The sequence below is a fragment of the Populus alba genome, chromosome 1 (assembly GCF_005239225.2).
Source record: "Populus alba chromosome 1, ASM523922v2, whole genome shotgun sequence".
Lineage (NCBI taxonomy): Eukaryota > Viridiplantae > Streptophyta > Magnoliopsida > Malpighiales > Salicaceae > Populus > Populus alba.
In genome coordinates, this window is record NC_133284.1 from 12,728,071 (window position 1) to 12,747,271 (window position 19,201).

General features: G+C 34.0%; 3 protein-coding genes and 1 long non-coding RNA gene across 6 annotated transcripts; 2 read left to right on the forward strand and 2 right to left on the reverse strand.

Moving 5' to 3' along the window:
- The first annotated feature begins 1,189 nt into the window (after positions 1 to 1,189).
- Positions 1,190 to 4,207, forward strand: LOC118039235 (uncharacterized). Of its 2 annotated transcripts, none has more exons than XM_035045879.2 (7): positions 1,190 to 1,377; positions 1,514 to 1,603; positions 1,878 to 2,032; positions 2,790 to 2,910; positions 3,386 to 3,505; positions 3,581 to 3,651; positions 3,745 to 4,207. In XM_035045879.2, the coding sequence occupies exons 1-7, from the start codon at positions 1,270 to 1,272 to the stop codon at positions 3,989 to 3,991; spliced, it is 912 nt and encodes a 303-aa protein (XP_034901770.1). In that variant the 5' UTR covers positions 1,190 to 1,269; the 3' UTR covers positions 3,992 to 4,207. The 2 variants fall into 2 exon arrangements, with proteins under 2 accessions (XP_034901770.1, XP_034901771.1); XM_035045880.2 differs by having other exon boundaries at positions 1,329 to 1,377; positions 1,889 to 2,032.
- LOC118039236 (uncharacterized) lies at positions 3,632 to 10,502 on the reverse strand. Of its 2 annotated transcripts, XM_073407233.1 has the most exons (3): positions 7,593 to 10,502; positions 7,152 to 7,221; positions 3,632 to 4,041 (listed from the first exon to the last, which is right to left on the reverse strand). In XM_073407233.1, the coding sequence occupies exon 1, from the start codon at positions 10,303 to 10,305 to the stop codon at positions 7,825 to 7,827; it is 2,481 nt and encodes an 826-aa protein (XP_073263334.1). In that variant the 5' UTR covers positions 10,306 to 10,502; the 3' UTR covers positions 3,632 to 4,041; positions 7,152 to 7,221; positions 7,593 to 7,824. The 2 variants fall into 2 exon arrangements, with proteins under 2 accessions (XP_073263334.1, XP_034901772.1); XM_035045881.2 differs by lacking the exon at positions 3,632 to 4,041 and having other exon boundaries at positions 7,025 to 7,221.
- Positions 10,503 to 12,067: 1,565 nt separating this feature from the next.
- LOC140955201 (uncharacterized) lies at positions 12,068 to 14,334 on the forward strand. The gene is made up of 3 exons (XR_012168974.1): positions 12,068 to 12,325; positions 13,244 to 13,325; positions 13,916 to 14,334. It is a non-coding gene; the product is annotated as an uncharacterized lncRNA (long non-coding RNA).
- Positions 14,335 to 15,508: 1,174 nt separating this feature from the next.
- LOC118039237 (uncharacterized) lies at positions 15,509 to 18,698 on the reverse strand. Its single transcript, XM_035045885.2, has 2 exons — positions 18,543 to 18,698; positions 15,509 to 18,387 (listed from the first exon to the last, which is right to left on the reverse strand). Exon 2 carries the CDS (start codon positions 18,297 to 18,299, stop codon positions 16,014 to 16,016), a length of 2,286 nt encoding a protein of 761 aa, XP_034901776.1. The 5' UTR covers positions 18,300 to 18,387; positions 18,543 to 18,698; the 3' UTR covers positions 15,509 to 16,013.
- Between the last annotated feature and the right edge of the window lie 503 nt (positions 18,699 to 19,201).

Here is a 19,201-nt window from a genome sequence, read left to right on the forward strand (position 1 = left end):
TTAAATTGAAAAAAAAAAAACTGTAAAAACCAAACCGTGAAAAAAAACTAATTAAAATTTTGAAAAAACCGACTAGTTTAATTTTGGTTTTATAAAACTGAAATTGAAAAAACCAAATTGAACCCAAATCTAAAAAAGTCAGAAAAAAACTAAGCCAAATTTAAAAAACAAGCCAAACCGGAAAAAACTAAGTCAAATAAAAAAAACCGAGCCAAATTGATTTGAATTGGTTTTTATCTTAAAAAACGAATCGAACTAACACCGGTCGTTTTGAACTGATTTCAATGTTTTTTTTTTTAAAATTTCTGTTTGGATATATATATATATATATATATATATATATAAACTAAACCAAATAAAAAATAATTACCCCTAAAGCTAACCATCTTTCTTCGTATCCATTCTTATCTTTTTTTCTTTTTAAAAAAAAAACAAATAATAAAATTCACACGCTTTGCTATTACACAAGCTTGATTAACTTCAATTTTATTTTATCTTTTGCTATAAGATATATTTCAACAGGTAAATTAGCTTTCTAGCAAAATTATTGGAAAAACTAATTATAAAAATTATAAAAATTTAAGATTGTATTTTAAAGAATATTTGAATTCAAGGACTTGTTTAATTTTGATAAAAATTCAGGGAGATCTTGTATGCTTTACTTTTTATTTTTTATTTAACAATAATTGAATCTGGGAGTCTCTTTTATTACTCCCACAAAATCAACTAAAATAAATTAAAAACATATAATATATAACTTCTTCTTCTTCTTCTTTTTTTTTTTAAAAAAAGAGATCTCGAAAATATCTTCTTTTTAATAGTCCAAAACCCTTTTTATTTTTAGAAGTAGCCAATCTCTTATATTAGGTTGAAAAATATAGAAGATAAATATACAAAGAGAAACTTTTGAAACAGACCTTTCATATCGCGAAAAGAGAAACACATTTACAGTTGAATTTAAATCCAAGTTTAATGAATATAACTTCTATAAATCTTTTTTTTTTAAGACTATAAGAAAAGAAAAGAAAATTAATTTGTCCTTTTTTATTTATTTTAATTCAAAGCATCAAGCATCGAAAAATAGAATGAGCTAGAAGCCTATTATGAATGGGCCAAGCTGGAGGTTCGTATTGTGTGGGATGGTGTCCACTCCCTGCTACTCTTCACTTCAGGCTTTTGCTTGCAGTCCATGGCCTCGTAAAAGATCGGGCGCGCTGAGAAAGGGTCTTCGAAAACACTTTTCTAATTGGCGGGAAAAAGAAGAAAAACATGAGCTCCTCGGCGATGGAGGCAGATACATCCGATCTGGTGTGCCAACTCGACAACGTCCAAGGCATTGTCGACGCCCTCTCCACCGTCCGGTGGAAACGTCACCAGGTCTACCACCACATTTCTCCCTCGTTTTTGATTTCATTTTCTTACAACTCTAGGGTTTTAAGTTTTAACCAGCACCACACCACGTTTCAATCTGATTCATTGTTTTTCAATTTATTATACTGTTATGAAATATCAGGACGCGGTTGTTGAATTATCGGAACACGGTATCGTTTTGATTGTTGAAGAAACCGGCTGTCTTCAAGCCAAAGTTTATCTTCAAAAAGAGGTGATTATTTTTAACTTGCTAAATATTAAAGAAAATCTCCTCAATCCTCTGTTTGTTTGCCTAGAAAAAAAATCAACTAAAAGAAGAAAGGGGCAATCCACCAAAGGAGCATGATAGCAGGGCCCAAACACGCTCTGGGCTACTTACACCTTGCTAATTCTTTTATGAAGTATTTGTTTTTTTTCCCTTCTTGTTTAGTATTAAATAGAGAATTAGGGTATTTGTTTTCTGGGTTAATGGGCTATAATATTGAAATCTTGATACCCATTTGTAGCTTTTTATTAGATATGAATATACTGCTCAAGGGCGGCCTCGATTTGGATTGAGCTTGGGGCTTTTTGTCGATTGCTTGAATACATTTTCGGTTCCTGGGCATTCCAGCACCATTGAAATTCGATACCCTGGACCAGACATGCAGCTCCTAATCAAGTATGTTCATGTTCTTGCTTGTTGCAATTTGTTAAAAATGAGAATTAGATAATTAAACTTTTGTATATGTGGATTTGAGGTCTAAAGCTTACTAATCAGTTGCTTGAATTTTTTCTATTATAGATTTTCATATGGGGTTCAAAGGAAATGAACTAGTACTTTAGTGATTCTACTGTTGATTATCTGGCATAGTTCGATCTGACTTTGATTAGAATGTTTGATTGAATGAACTTAATGTCTAACGCTGACTAATAATTTGTTGTTGCAGAGAAATTTGGGGATTGGATGAGGATTTAAGTTTCTGAATGTTAAAGTTTCTAGATTTGGGAGCTTGTCTTGATTATTGTTTTCATTTGCTAATTAACAACCAAACAAATTATGATTTACTTTTTGAACAAAAACCTTAACATTTAATTGAAGCACCGGTTATTTGGATATTACGGATGAAATGAGGTGATGGAGATTGAAAAGTCATAGATTGTGATCCCATGAAACCTACGATCCATCTTTCCCAATTTTTTCATGGTTAAAAAGAACGCCAGTTATCAAAAGCAATCATATTTTATTAGGTAGAAGCGTTTTTTACGCTCTGAATTTAAAATACCTAAAACACAACAGGTCCTCCTGTATATTTTGTGATTGTTATCATAAGCAGCCGTTTTCCAGAGTGATAGCTTTATAATATAAGTAATTTCTATATCTGGATTTAGAATCTGTCTAGATCCTGCTGTGACGTATACCTCTATCTATATCTTAGGTCTGCTGATTCACTAGATGACTGCATTTATGCGGAAATCAGGACTAGAATCCCAGAGACAATTTCATGGGACTACAACTTTGAACCTGCAGGAAGCACACCGCTTAGCTTCACTGTCAAGGTATGCTCTTGCATATGTAATTATAATGAAGCGGAGCACTGTTTTGGTCCCCCATTTATGATCGTGTCCTGCAGGAGTTAGTAACGTGCATATATTTCTGGCATGGCTGTTGTCCTTTATGAACATCAGTTCCACAGCATGCCCCTGATAATGTAATTGCAAATGTAGCTTTTATTGTACAACTGGCTCTTGGAGCCTACCTGCTTTGATGTCAACTTAATCTTGCAATCAAGTTTATTCAGCCATATCAGTTATGAATATGCCTGTAATTATTGAAGGCTCTGATGTGTGAGCTGTCTATGTGGTCCTTCAAAGATATCCTATTCTCAAGCCAGTAATGCATGCATGTGTCATGGAATTCGGAAAGATGTCAGAAAATTTGTTTGAATCATGCATTTTTCTTTACTTGATAGCTTCTTGTATTTCAGAACTAGTTGTGATTAATTGTCTGAAAATCATGGTAATCGCAACCCAGTCTGCAGCGCTGAAGGAAGCTATTGATGATCTTGAATGGCCAGGATCTAGCATCCAGATCATACTAAAACCAGTACCCCCGTCTGTTACCTTCAGAGGAGAAGGCCATGGAGACTTACAGGTTTATTTCATGTGCGAGCTAGTAGTTGTAAGGATTTAATTGATACCAGAAGTCTAAAATCTTTCACTCTTGCAGATAGACTTCATGTATTATGCAAACACTGATCTGCTAATTGCATTTCACTGCGAGCACCAAGTCTCTTACCGGTATTATTCAATTGTTTTCAATTTATTATACCAGAGGCAACATTCTTGTACAATTAAATCATGCATCCTGTTTTTTCACAAACATGTGGACAGGTATAAATACAAGTTCCTTCGAGCCACAACTTCTAACATACCCAGTAGTGTTACTAAAGACAACAGAGGAAGCAAGTTGACCATTGGAAGAGGTGGAATGTTGAAAGTTCAGCATCTGGTTTCTGTTGCAAGACCATCTACTTCACATCAACACATTGATTCTGCTGGCTATCAGCAACCCAGTCGAATTGCTTATATTGAGTTCTTTGTGAAGCCAGAGGAAGATGAAGACACCGTAAATGATTGATTGGCTGTTGTTCTACATGTCCTTTATATCCTTCACTTACTGCAGAATAGCTGCAATAAACCCAGTATCAATGGCCTGTTTCTTTAGCGTAAGAAGATTGAAAGGTCACATCCTGAGCTTTATGGTTCAAGAAATACTCATAAAAATTAGTTAAAACCTCGACTGGTTTCTCTGGTTAATTGTTAAACAAAACAAAAAAGAAAAGGGTTCGATGAAGTTGTGTGCTGATCACAAAGCTATCCCACTAAACTTTGTCCCCAGTATTGCCCTGCCCAAATCCAAACGAATGATCTTGGGGTGATGCCGCCCTATGGAGGTTTGAACTGAAACAATCAATGATGACTACCATGAAAATTCAACAGCAAAGTAACATCTCGCTTATTTTTTCTTTTGCAGGAGGAGCTGTGTGGAAGTGTTTCTTAAAAAGGAATAATAAAGTGGAAGAAGAGGAAATTAAAAGCACGCTCTTCCTTATCTTTATTTATTTCCCTTTTACTATTTAATCAGGAAATTTCGGCAATCCTTTTTGTCCCATTACCACCAAGGATTAGAGCAACAGGACCAAGTGCCTGGTTACGGCGAAAACATAAATTAATATTTTAAACATGGTTCCCTGGATCTTGGAATACACAATTACTTGTATGACAAATCCATGCCTCTTCAAGGTAGAATTTAATTGTCGCATTAAAAATGTAGAATTCCCCCTCATCAAGGATTAATATTGGTGCTAGCTAATATTTTATACCATTACTTAGTTGTCCAAGATTGATAGAGAATTACAGTTGATAAAGGTAACACAAAAAATGTGATAGGTCTTTATTTCTAAAATCTGGCTTTAATTCTCATTGCAAATCGTGTGTCGCTCATAAATCTCTTTTAAGCAGCATTATTGTCTGTTGATCCCATAATTGAGAAGGAAAGAACATCAAGCCTTAAAACAACATTGCATTTTAACATGTATTCCACATCTCTTATCCCAAGAAAGTAAGGATTCTCCCGGTATTTATACATCCTAGTTCTTGGAAGCTATAAATTTCAACAACACCACCTTTATTAGAAAAGGTGCAAGAGAATGAACAATTGAAGATGGTAGCAAATTGAAGGTTAGAGGCAAAAAAAAAAAAAAAAAAAGATAAAATAAAAGAAAATTTTAACAAAGTGACTAAAAAGAAAATAAAAAAGGTTCAAATTATCAGAAAAGATTAATAGATATGGATTGAAATTCAAAATTATCTCAGGAATATTAATTAATAATAAATTGATTCTACCACCCATTAACTTCTAATTTGAGAAGCAAATAAGTCATTTATGGATTGTTTGAGTGGGAATAAGTGTTACACACTAAATTAATTAGAGAGTTTATGAGGAAGTCTAGGTTAAATCATAAGAAAGACAAACCTTGTAATGGGTTGAACTTGGTAAGTGTTTTATATAAAAATAAAATTCAAACCAGAAAAAAAAAAAAAAGACAAATATGGTTATGAATTGGACCAGATAAGTAATACACATAAAAATTAGAGAGTGACGAAATTTAAATCATAAGAAAATAAAGACATACTCGGGTGTAGGTAAGATTTAATAAGATCTAGATTTATAAAAGAAATTAACTAATTTAAATATGTAAAGTAATGGAGATGAGTAATTTCAATAATGCATTTTTGAAATAAGAAAACAATAGAGAAAATAGATAGTTTAACAAGAAACCATCCATAACTTTTTTTTATATATATAATATAACTCAAGGACAGAAAGGAGGAAATAACAATGACAACTTATCAAATCAATAATAATAATTGCTTTGTAATTGAATTAAGCTTATAAGGTCTTCAAAACTTGTTTATCAATAGGCTTTTAATTAGTGTAGGCAAATAGCTTGTGGGCTGATAATTAATAAGTGATAACTAATAGGCTTGTAAATAAATAAGTTTGCAATTTTCATGGTAATCCAGTAAACTTGTTGTTTTCATTACCCAAAAACCTAAACAATACCAAAAATATATCAGTTCATGTCCATCTATCAAGGGATTCTCATGCATGGTAATCAATTGAAAAGTCATCCAATAAATATAAGTTATTTGATCCTAAGCTATTAAGTTATCTCTTGCATTCAAAATATTTAAGTTATTTGATTATTCCTTAAGTTTGTACTTGCTTTTATAAAATCTTAAATTCACATTTAAGAAACATGGTTACAAGTTTGAAATTATAGAAATAATTAAGAGTACAAGACTAGAGTTCATATCGTCAACATCAAATTTAACATGTAACTTTGAAATTTAAAATTCTCCTAATTGAGATAAATACAAAAAAATAAAAAAACGCTTAAAACATAACCCAACCACATTCTGCCAAGATCAGAAAAAAATCCAGCCATCCTCCACCTTTTTTTTTTATTTGATTTAGGTCCCTAACCCTTATTTTATCCACAAAGCCATCTCACTGTTCGGTTTCCATCTAAACTTCAGGAAAACTTATTAGGAATACTTCAAAAAACCAACCCTTCTTTCAACACGTGGATAATAATCCTAACCTAAGTTTCGAGACACACAGCAAAAACCGTGCATGTTTATGCATATCTCGTGTTACCTCATGTTAGTAACAACTATATATTTTGATTTAATGGAAATTTTTGTCCCTAAACGATTGAGATTGTGGCATGTTAACACCTATATTATTAATTTGGTCAATTTTATTCTTAAATTATCATATTTTAGACAAATATCATCCATTTGTTTGATCCCATTATTAGGTCAATGGGTCAAACCTTGATCTATGATCAAAATTCACCTATAAAAATCATTCTCAACTGGCTAATAAAAATTCAATTGCTTTCACAAGTAATTTTAAAATTTTAGGAAGTCAGAAAGTTTTTAATTTTCTAAAAAAAATGGAAATATATTCACTTTGATCCAAAACTCATTTATCATTATAATATAACCTTTGAATTCAACAAAAAAATTGCCATTAGACCCATATATTTTAGGGTATAAGCTTTTCATTCAAAGACCAATAAATTTCAGAAACGTACAAGCGTTAATTAATATAATGCTTATCAATTGATGCTTGATGATTAGATTACATTTGTTCTTTCCATTTGGCTCACAGATTAATAGAATTACACTTAGTTTGAGGCTGAGCTAATTTCATATATCAAAATTACCTTGCCATTTTAAAAATTGATGGAGAGCCTCCTCAACTCAAACAGAGGAACCTGTTCTTCTTTCTCTCAGCTGAAGTGGAAATGACCAAATCATGCATATTTTCATTAGATTAAAAAACATAAAAGCAAATAAAAAGAAGAAGATGAAGAAGTATTAAGAAAGCAATGGAGATCAGATAACAAGATGTTATTCTGGTGCATAACTCCAAAAGGAAAGTTGTGGCTGCTGCTGTATTTTTCTTGTGGTTGCATTAATTCTTTGTTAAACGTAAATTGCAGATAATATACAAGTATATGTATTAGTCTGGATGAGATCAAACTGCACACAAAAGCACCGAATATGGCCCATAATCTTAATATTCCATTCAATAATGAACAATTAAATGCACGTGTGTGTGTAAAGCAGGCAAAGATCCATGACCGGGGGTAGAAGTTAATTACCAGAAATCATGCTTGCAACTGAAATGACTCTCATGGCAACCATTTCTCGCAATAGGTTTTATCAGATCAGATCCCAGCATGACACACAAGGATTTTTTTCAGCAGACCTTCACCGAGCAACTAATGAGTATCCTGAGGTGTCACAACAGCTGGATGCAAGCCCTGGCGATTCATTTAACTTCGGACCGACTTTACAAAAAAAACCAACGCCAGGTTTTCAAATTGATTTTCATCAGCTCCTGTTTCTTGCTGAGACAATTAAATTATTTTCTTGGATATGGAGCTTGACACTCTCAAGCAACGCGTGGAAGACCTTCGAAGCCTCAGAAGTTAGTCCTTCGGGTAGAAACTGGTTCAATTTCTGTGAGTACTTAACAGCAATCTGGAGTTCCCATTCATTCAATTTACAGGAGATGGTATTCTGCCACTCCTTCGATCTCCCTTCCAAACAAAGACCATATACCAGGGCAGCTAAAGAAACAGGATCTGGAAAGATCCCCTTTCCTGTCATTTTATCACGAAGCTGCAAAGCGGCATTAACCATTTTATGATGGCAAAGGCAAATGAGCACAGAATTATAAGCAGCAACCCTCTGCTCCCATCCATCTGAAATCATCGTTCTAAAAAAATCCATCATCAGAGAAGCTTTAATCTCTAGAGACTCATTTGCTTTGTTAGAAATTGCAGTTGCCACATTGTTCGTTAGGCCATTTATCAGATAGTTGAAAGTAACATCATTAGGAATGCACCTGTTCTGCAACATTAGTTCAAAAAAGGAGCAAGCTTTTGAAATTTTTCCCTCCTTACAGAAGCACCCAATAAGAATAGTGTATGTAACAACATTAGGGTTCAATCCAGAAGATCGCATCTCTTCAAATGTCTTTTTAGCCTTGCTGGAGTCTCCAGTGCGACAAAATCCATTAATTAGAGAGGTGTAAGTTACCACATTTGGCTTGCATTTTTGTTTCACCATCTGTCCAAACAACTTCAGTGCATTATGCAAGTCGTTCTGCTTTACATACCCATCAATGATTGTTGAATAAGTGAACTCATCAGGCATATGATCCCCATCTTTCATTCTTTGGACACACGTCAGTGCATCATTCATCATTCCAAATTTGCAATAACCCTTAATCATGGCATTGTAGCCCACAACACCAGGATCCATACCATTTGCAATTGTGAGCTCAAAGAGCTTTTTGGCCTCATCGAGTTTGCCATGTCTTATAAATCCATCAACCAGAGTAGCACTAACAAATGCATCAAGGGATAAATTTTGGTGAAGCATCTCCACAAGCAAGAGCTTGGCAGCAGAAAGCCTCCCCTTCTTGCAAAGTCCATTCATTAATACATTGTAAACATTTGCATCACGTAACACTCCTCTCTCCACCATTTTATCTCGAACTGTCAATGCAACATCAACCTCCCCGGCGGCAACCAGGCCATGAACAAGAGCTCCATAGGCAACCAAATCTAGTGGATGCCCTCTCTCTGTCAACCCAATGAATAAATCTAAGGCCCTAACACATTTCCCTTGTTTGCAATAGACATGTATAAGGGGAGTATAACTAAGTTTATTGGGCGACAACCCCCTCTTTATTGCATGTTCTAGAAGCTCTTCAGCTTCATCAACTTTCCCATCCCTACATGAACCACTAATCAAAGTATTATAGGTTGTGATATCAGGCTCACATCCATTCTCAGCAATCCATCTTAAAGTCTTCCCCACTTCAGTCTTACAACCATGCTTAATTTGAGCATCAACGATACTGTTATAAACTTGAACATTCACATCTACACCCCTCTCCTTCATTTCCACCAAAAGCCTATCAACTGCCTTGAAATTGCATTTTTTACAGAATCCATTAATCATAATCCCATAAGTTTCAGTTGTAGGTAAAAAACCCTTCATTTTCAACTCCTTGAAAAGGCCATTAGCTCTTTCAGCATCACCTCTCTTCCAATACCCATCAACGAGAGCATTATAGAATACAATATTAGGAATGCACCCCTTTCCCCACCTATCATTAATCAACTTTCTACCCTCCTCTACCTTCCTTTCTTTACACAACCCCCTCACCATTATACAAACACTATAGTTATCCCAACATCCATCCATTTTAACCATTTCTTCGTACACTTCACGGGCAATCTCAACTTTTTTCTGTTGAATAAGGGCATTGAGCAACGCATTGCAAGCAATGACATCAGGCAGGTAATTATGAATATCATAAGCAATATGGTACAGCTCAAGAGCTCTATTAACCAACCCAGAATCCACATACGCGCCAATAACAAAACTCAAGGCTTCGCGGGTGGGAGCCAAATCTTTACACTTCATAGTCTCTAACAAATTCTCAACCTCCAAAAACACTCTACACCTCGCTAAAAGCTTCAAAAGTGAAGAACAAGAAAACCCATCAAGCAAATCGTTAAAATCCGATCGTTTCGAGGCCCATTCGAAGAGCTTCAAACCCAATCCTGGGTCGCGAATTCGATCAAACACAAAGTGGGCAATCCCCGAAACTGGAGTTTCGCAGCCTGAAAAACGGGTTTCGAGAGATTTTTCCCAGTGTGGATGGGTACTGAGGATTTGGATGATGTCTTTGACAAGAATTTTAATGTGGGGAGGGTAGGGAAAGGGAGAAGGAGAAATGGGTTTTGGGTGATGGAGGGGTTTAATGCGAGAAAGAAGCGTGTTAATTTTAGACATGAGAGAAAGAGTCGAAAGGGAGAAGAGAATTTTATAAGGGGTTTTTGGTTTCAAATCCTCCGGTCTTTGTTCTTGTAAGGGATTTACTGAATGTGTACATGGGAATTTTCTACTGTACGGCTCATGCTACTTATCACGTGTTATACACAAAATTATACAAGAAAATATAAGTTGGGACACGAAAACACGCCGGACTTGATTATTAATTATACTCGATAAAAGTCCACATTTATATATAAAGAAAATATACATGCTGCAAGATTTTTAAAACAAGAAATTGATCAACGTAAACAATTAGAATGCAAATAATAGCTTATATACTGCAAGATCTTTAAAATAAGAAATGTTAGTTTCTCGGTTATCTTCAAATTCTTTATCTAAAGAAGGATACTTAGAGAAGAACAAATCATTCAATAGAATCAATAACAACAATAATGATATAAGTCAACTAAATCCACAAGATCTTCAAAACATGTTTATCAAATAGTTTGATAACCTTATAGGTTGATAGATTTAGTAATCCTGTAACAAATAAAGTTGGAACAATTTGCTTGTAATTGTAGGTTTGTAACTAGAATGCAATAAGTTGCATAATCATCAAAAAAATCCAAAAACATGTTATCCTATCAAGAATTTTTCTCGAATTAGAAACAATTCCATGATTAATTCAAAGTTTTTTTAGTTGTGATAAACATAAAATAACTTAAAACATGATGTCTCGAGCATTTAAAACAGACTAGTAGTTAAACATAATTTCTCTTGTGATTTTTTTTTTTCACTCTGAATCATTAACAACTCAACATATTTAAAGAAAAGCTTTGCATTGGATCTATACAATTCAACTACAATTTAAATTATAGTAGATAGCTTTACTTGAACTAATATTGAATATAAAGATAATATAAAAAAATATCAGGCCTAAATGTCTGTTTAATCGCACAAATAAGTTACCTAAACTTGTCGTGCTTATTACCTCTTGGGCCCGGGTCAACCTTTTTGAAAGTTGCGCATAGTGTTAGAAAATTTGTTTTAAAATCAAAGTTAATTAGCACATTTGAGATCAAATTTAAAATGACTTCCACACATTTGTTTCTTCTCTTTAAGATCTTATAATCTATAGCCAAGCTCATCATCTTCATATCCTAGCTACGCTTAAACCTTTTATCTCAAGTAATATGTATAAGTGTCTTATAGCCAAACACTTTTAAATATGGATATAAAACATGTTTTATTTTTTGGAACATCAAAACCTAAAGGAGTTGATGAAGAAAGGTTAATGATGGAAAGTGTCTCACCCCTAAAATCGAATAGTTGGTTATTTTACTCAAAAAACTAGATTTTTTATACTATTTTATTTACTTAAATCATTATGATTTTTAAACTAATTTATTAGAGACTCTTATCCATAATCATTATAAGATTTTTCTCAGAGTTTTCACTATTTTTGGTTAGGATAACGCGATTGTATGCAATACCAGCTATCAATGTTTTTCGAGCATAAGGTCATAAATTAGTTTATTTATAATTCCACTTTGTTGTTGTTGTTTTACCAGATTGAAGAAGTTACATGATTCGTCATTGAGTTGACATTTCACGTACCTATTTATTACTTTATCTCATCCAAAATTTAAGTTAATTTACTAGGGATGTCCATCCTAATTCACAATAATTTTTCTCCTAATTTATGATATTTAAATTATATGTTATTCTATTTGACACTTATATATTGATTTTTAGGCCATTGGTTTGCATTCTCTCTGTAATGTTTTGAAATTTATAAGATAGGATATTACAACAAAGCCCTTGGAGGCTTAAAGAGAGGGTATAAATGATTGAAGGGTAGTGTGGTAATTGACCAATAGTTGATAAATATAAATAGGAAGTAAAAAAAAAAAAAAAAAGGGAAAGTGATCTGAAATTAGAGAGCAGAACCGTGAGAGAGAAGAGAGAAAGAAGAAGAAGAGAAAATAAGGGAAAATAAGGGAAAAAGGAAGAGATTTGGAGGAAATAAGTGAAAAAGGTAAGATTTAGGTTGTTTAATATGTATAATATGTTAATTCAACTTTAATTTCAGTTTTGATGAATGTTAGGGTTTTGAGAATTTGTTTTTTTTGGGTTTAATTGATGAATTAAATTGAAGGTTAGGGGTTGATTGTTGTGTTTAATTGATGATTTAGTTGATTATGGAAGATTATGATGATTTTGAGTTATAGAATTGTGTAAATGGTGAAATTTGAGTTAGAAATCAGGGGAGAACAGTGGGGTTTCTGTTAAAATCTGGACTGGAGGTTGAAGATGACGAAAATTCATTTTGGTCCCTCAATTTCCGAAAATTACAGTTTAGTCCCCGAACTTTGGAAAATTACAAATTGGTCCCTGGAGCATATTCCGAGATTCTGAACAGAATAACATATGAATTATGGACAGAATTACTGTGCAGATAAGATAATTTAACACTTTCAATTTAGTCCTCCAATTTAACAAAAAGTACGATTTGACCCTAAAAATTTAGTAAAATTCCAGAATGATCCCTGAAGCATAATGATACATCCTGGACAGAATTGAGGATTAATTAAGGTCAGAATTTCAGTATATTCATGGATTTATGACAAATTTCAGTTTGGTCCTCCATTTGATAAAAGTTACAATTTGGCCCTAAAAATATGGAAAATTACAGATTAGTCCCTAGCTGCAATATTAGCTTTTGCAGATTATTTTGTTGAATAATTAAGGGTTACTTAGTGAATTATTACCAATTTTATTAGTTGTTTTTATTATGGATTAGATTTCGGGAAAACCGTTAGATTTTGGGTTTTTGAGAAAATTGACTAGTTAGTTCAAAAACATATAGGGCTATGGAATACACCCTTAGTTAAGTGTATTAAATAGGTTAAATGTTCTTTCGAGTCGTTCTTGAAAATATTTCCTTTGTATTCAGATAATCCAGATATTCTACCGGCGGGACGTCAGTAGGATTTTCTTCAGTGTCTGCTTTTGGTTTCTGTTTGCTTTTGAGTCAGGTGAGTGGATAATTTTCCATATGCATGAGAAATAGTATAAATATTTGATTTGTTAATATGAATTGGATCATGCTTCTTGATAATATATATTGATTATTATCCTTGTTATGATAAAGCATGATCAATTATTGAATCTGAATTCTTGATATGAACCAGTATGTATTTTGAAGTGAATTCTGAATTGATAGCTCCTCATTTGATTGATGTCATGAGTTGAGCTTTGAGATATGAATATGTTTGTTTGATTATGATTATGAACCTATGGTATGTCAGTCAGAATACCCATGCTAACAGGGTAGTGTTAGTCTTTGTGCACATCGTATCTAAACCCTAGTTGGTCGGGGGAGACACCAACCTGTGTGGACTGATCATCCAACAGTACGGAGCCTCATGCTCATTGCATTTTGATTTTCTGACAAGTTCTACCATATGATATTCTTGTTATGGCCTATTTGATAAACCTTCGTATAAGAACTAAAGCCATACTTGTATATATATTTCTCATTGCTATATTACCTCGTGTGTGTATATTGAACGTTATCTACTCACTGAGTTGTTGAACTCACCCTCTCATTATTTATTCTTTTCAGGCTTATAGCTTGATAGCGGGTTACTTTTGTTGAACCTTCCGAACCTGCTTTTGATTGTAATTTGTATCTTTCTTTTTATGTCAAGTTAGTGCTCCAAAAAACTATGAAATTATATGAGCTCTTGTATTAAGACAATCGAATTATATTATGAAGTTAGTTTGTTGTTTATGCTGCGTTGAACAACTCTGATTGAGTTTTGAAGGATAAGATTGTATGTAAGTTTGGGTTCGCATAGGTTTGGAACCTTGGAGGGGAACCTTGCCTATATGTCGGTCATGGATCCGGGAATCGGGTCGTGACACTCTCCTTCTTATAAAGATTTCATCCTCGAGATTTAAATTCATGCCTAACTTTGGAAACAAGTATACATACTTCTTTTGCATTTTTTATTCCCTTTCCCTAATCTCTTTTTTGATTTAAGAGTTTCTCTATAATATTCTCACCAAAGAAACCTTTTTATTTCATACCTCCTTCTCATTTCAATAAAGAGTTTTCATTGGTTTCACCTACAGTGTCAAATCTTTCTTGATATCTACCTATACTTATGGAAGCAACTAAAATGGTTTCACCTTAGCCTTCCAAAACAAAGAGATATGGAACATACCATGGATCTTAATTACTTGTGGAGGCGGTTCCAACTTATAGGCAATTGGTTCTATCTTTTTAATGATCTCAAAAAGCCTTATATATCTTGATGCTAGTTTACATTTCATTCTAAACTTAATGGTATTTTTACAAGGTGCAACCTTTAAAAACACTGGACCTCCCATGTCAAACTCCTAGGGTCTCTTTTTATTATCTGTATAATTTTTCTATTCATATTGAGCTATTTTTATTTTTTTTCTTAATTATCTTCACCTTATCAATGGTACTTTGTACCAACTCAGACCCAATCAAATTCCTATCAACTTCCTCTCAATATACTGGAGTACAATATTTCTTTTTATATAATGTTTTAAAAGAAGTCATTCTTACTTTAACCTAATAACTATTATTGTTTCATTTATGGCAAATGATCCTCCTAATTTCCTTAAATTATATCACACATGACCTTAGCAAATCCTTTAAGTTTTATATGGTCCTCTCTAATGGACCGTCTATCTAAGAATGAAAAATGGTGTTTGGATTCAATTTTGTTCCTAGAGCACGCTATATACTTAACCATAATCAAGATGTAAACCTTGTATCTCAATTTGATATAATTGATATTGGTACCTCATGTATCCTTATAACCTTATTTACATACATCCTCGCAAGCTTGTTCACTGGTCCATCATTTTTTTTTGGCAGAAACAAAGCAAATCTAGCCTATTGATCTACTATGACCTATATGACATCATTTCCCTTCTTCCCTCTAGGTAGTTTGAAAACGAAATCCATGGTGATATCTTTCTAATTGGTTTTTGGTATTCCATCTTTACATGATGACATATTCTATACTTGACCACAAACTTTTCAAATTTCTTTTTCTTGTTGAGCCACCAACAATACCCTTTTAGATCCCTGTACATCTTGGTACTACCAAGATGAACCACAAATCTAAGACTCATGGCCCTCTTTTAACATTTCTTTCCCGAGGGCCTTATCATCTGGTAAGTAAAACTCAATTCTCCATTTGAAAAAACATTACATGAAATACAAGCAAGCAGGTGCACATGAATGAAAATGAACAAACATTGTGATAGTAATCATTCAAGCATCCTCGCAGGTTGCTTGCATGCTTTTACACATTTCAAGGAGCGAGACAGCCATTCTCATTTTTGTGATAATTTTACAATCCAGAAAATACCAGCATCTTAATATGACATATACTCCTAAACTACAATATTTACCAGCCTGCTTTTGCAGATTGCTAATAATTGGCTACCGTCCACCCACCTAAACAAGGTGCCTATCTCATCTCTCCATACAATGACCGTGGGATGATCTTCATGAAAGCAACACCTCAAAAAGATTCAAGTCTCTTTGAAATGCTGTAATCTAAATGGGAAGAGAGAAAACCAGAAATCAGTTAAATACAAGGCACTCTGCTCATATGATAGATATTTGATACTCAACAACCTACAATCTGGTCCTTGCCACATATCTCCTCCATCACCTAATCTTCTGTAACCACATCAGCACCCAGTCCAAGTGTAACATAGGCAATGTGATCTGGCGAGATACCCTTCTTCTTCATCTCATCGAACACCTCATAAGCTCTATCTATATTTTCAATTCTTTGATACCCAGCAATTAAAGCAGTATATGTCTTCACATCGGGTGTGACATTATTTCTCTTCATATCATCAATCAGCATAGTAGCCATATCCAAGCGTTTTAACTTGCAAAATCCATCAACTAGACAAGTATATGTCTTCACATTGGGTGTGACATTGTTTCTCTTCATTTTCTTATACATTGACCAAGCCCTTTTCACATTTCCAACTCTACAGTACCCATCTATAATAGCTGTGAAAGCAAACTCATCTCGGCTCAAACCCTCTTCAGCCATCTCCTTAAACAGATCAAGTGCTTTAGACATTTTGCCTCTCTTGGAAAACATGTCTACAAGAACTGTACGTGTCACATTGTCTGGTTTGCACCCAAGTTTTGGCATTTTTCGATACAGCTTCCAGGCCTTCATCGGATTTTTAAACTGTTTAGCATATCCATCCATAATGGTCGTGTAATGAATAACAGAAGGGAAAATGTTGTCCTTAAACATTATAGGAAGAACTTCCCATGCCTTGTCCACTGCCCGATACTTGCACAGCCAGTTTATGATTACACTATATGTGTATGAGTTGGGAAGAATATTTTGATCTTTCATTTGGTTTATATATATCAAAGCTTCTTCAAACTGCCCTCTGCTGCAATATTGATCAACGATATGATTGCAAGTGATAATATCTGGCTGGAGACCATCCTGTAGCATTGTACAGAAATTTTTTAGCGCTTCCTTTAAACACCCCTTTCTGCAGTATTCACGAATCAGGCTAATATAAATGATATAATCAAGAACCACGCCATTCTTTCTCATCTCGTGCACAAGATTGTTTGCAGATTTCATATTATGCCCCTTTAAGAATCCATGGATTAAGGTGCTGTATGATATCAGGTCATGCTTGTACCCTTTAGCACTGAGCTCATGGAAAAAATTGAGACAATCGTTCACCAGTCCTTTAGTACGAAGACCCATAAGGACTGAGGTGCAACAAACAAGGGGTGGCTTCTTATTACAATGCTCCATTTCTTGTATTAAATTCATACCTGATTCAATATCTCCTTCCGTGCAAAAGGCATTGACTAAAATGCTGTAGCTATAAATGTCTGGTGATATTCCCTCATCCTTCATTTCTTCCAGAAGTTTTAAGGCTTCATCTGGTCTGCCTTTTTGGCAAAACCCCTGAATGAGAGCATTGTAACAATAAATGTTGAGAGGCTGGTTGCTACTTCTCAAATCCTGAATCTTGTTCCAAGCATCCTCAATTGAACCAACTCTACAGAGAGCATGGATATATACACCATAAGTTACAACTGTTGGGTTTTCCCCTTTTTTCTCCATTTCTTCCAGGATCAGAGATGCTTGTTCCATATCTATATTCTGCCCATGACGTTCTTTACAGTAAAAATTTATCATAATTGTGTAGGTGTAAACATTTGGTGATGGCCCAGAATTCTTCAAATCATCAAACAAACTTCTAACAGCTTCCAGTTTATCTCCTTCCGCTAAACACTTGAGCAAGAAATTGCACGAAGAAATATTCAACTCAACACCAATTTTCTTAGCCTGCATAAAAACATCTTTCGCATCTGCAAGCATCTTATTCGATGCAAAAACCTTTATAAGTAAACTAAATACAGTAGCCGATCTTCCCACACACTCTGGTGAATCCAAGAATGTGGAGAACAACCCTGAAACATTAAGATTTTCTTCCTTATAATAAAAAACAATATCTGTGAGCAAATATTGTGCTTCCCTCTGCAGGCCCGCCAATGCAAACACATGAACAATGGTTCTAAATGCATTAATTGAATTAAAAAATCCATAGACGTTCACGGATTTTGAGAATTTCACTTGCCTAGCAACATCCCAATTCAAAGTCTTTAAAAGCTCCACAACAAGTCGAGACAATTCACACCTCTTTGGATTCTTAAATTTTATTCTTGGTACCATAAATTTATCAACGTCGCTATCAGTTTCACTCATAGAACTATAATGAGACACATTGTCTTCCAATTGCAAAGCAGATAAATCTGAAAAATGTACATAAAGACAACCTCTGCGCCAAATAAGAAGGCTTCGAAGCAAACCTGGTTTCAATAAGCATGTTCTTGAATAACGAAAAATACCCATTAAACCCAGATTGGGACTTTGCAAATTAAGCACTAGGAGTTGCATAGTACAAAAGGCTGTGCCGCCATTGAGAATTATCCGAGAGCATAGCTTTTTTAGCTAATAATGATGATACTTTTGAATAACCAATAAGCTGCACTTGAAAAAAAACAACCTTAGATGTAAAGAATTAAAAAAACACAAGAGCAAAGAAGATTTGAAAAGAAAAGGCAATAGCGGCTTGCATATGGCAAAGTAAAGAAAGGAACTTGGTATTTTAAAATTACAGTGAATAGATGAGAAAAATACCTCCAATTTTGAAAGGGCCATCCTTTTGAGAGAAACAAATGTGAAGTTATCTTTGATGGTTTTTTTTTTTCTAAAGTAAGGCAGGAGGAAGAGAAGACAGGAGGGAGTTTTGTCCGCTGATGTTCTTCGCACCGCCTCTGATGAGAGTGGTGGGCACTGCACGGTGCTCTGACTTGAAGCCTAGACAGCCGCTTATCAAGGCTTTATTTATGGGCTTACTCATGGAGCAAGCCCATAAAGAAAGCCCTGAAAACAAAATAGGCATCACCCGCGCTCCATCACTGCTACTTCCACCGACTCTCCTTTAACAATTTTAAATTAACACTTAAATTTATGAAATTTAGTGTGATTTGATGATTATGTTAGTGTTTAGTTTTTTCATATTGAGATTTATTTGAATCTAGATCAATTGATATAAATTAAATCAATTAGGATTTATATGATTGATGAGAATTGTGAATTTTAAGAGAACTAGAGATAATTGATGAAATTTATTAAATTGATATATTTTAGTGAGAATTGGTTAAGATTGATAAAAAAAATTTAGGATAATCAGTAAGAAGTTGTGTTAATTGATTAATTTTATGAAATTTTATAGTTTTTTTTATAGTATATTTTAAAGTGAATTATGTAATTTTTGTAATTGGTAAATTTTGTTG

Excerpts from the sequence above, each read along its gene's own strand:
- LOC118039235 (XM_035045879.2), top strand. The coding sequence starts at position 1,270 with ATGAGCTCCTCGGCGATGGAGGCAGATACATCCGATCTGGTGTGCCAA. Across the intron at positions 1,378-1,513 it reads TCCGGTGGAAACGTCACCAG|GACGCGGTTGTTGAATTATC; the intron begins GTCTACCACCAC and ends ATGAAATATCAG. Across the intron at positions 2,033-2,789 it reads GACATGCAGCTCCTAATCAA|GTCTGCTGATTCACTAGATG; the intron begins GTATGTTCATGT and ends TCTATATCTTAG.
- LOC118039236 (XM_073407233.1), bottom strand. The coding sequence starts at position 10,305 with ATGTCTAAAATTAACACGCTTCTTTCTCGCATTAAACCCCTCCATCAC.
- LOC118039237 (XM_035045885.2), bottom strand. The coding sequence starts at position 18,299 with ATGCAACTCCTAGTGCTTAATTTGCAAAGTCCCAATCTGGGTTTAATG.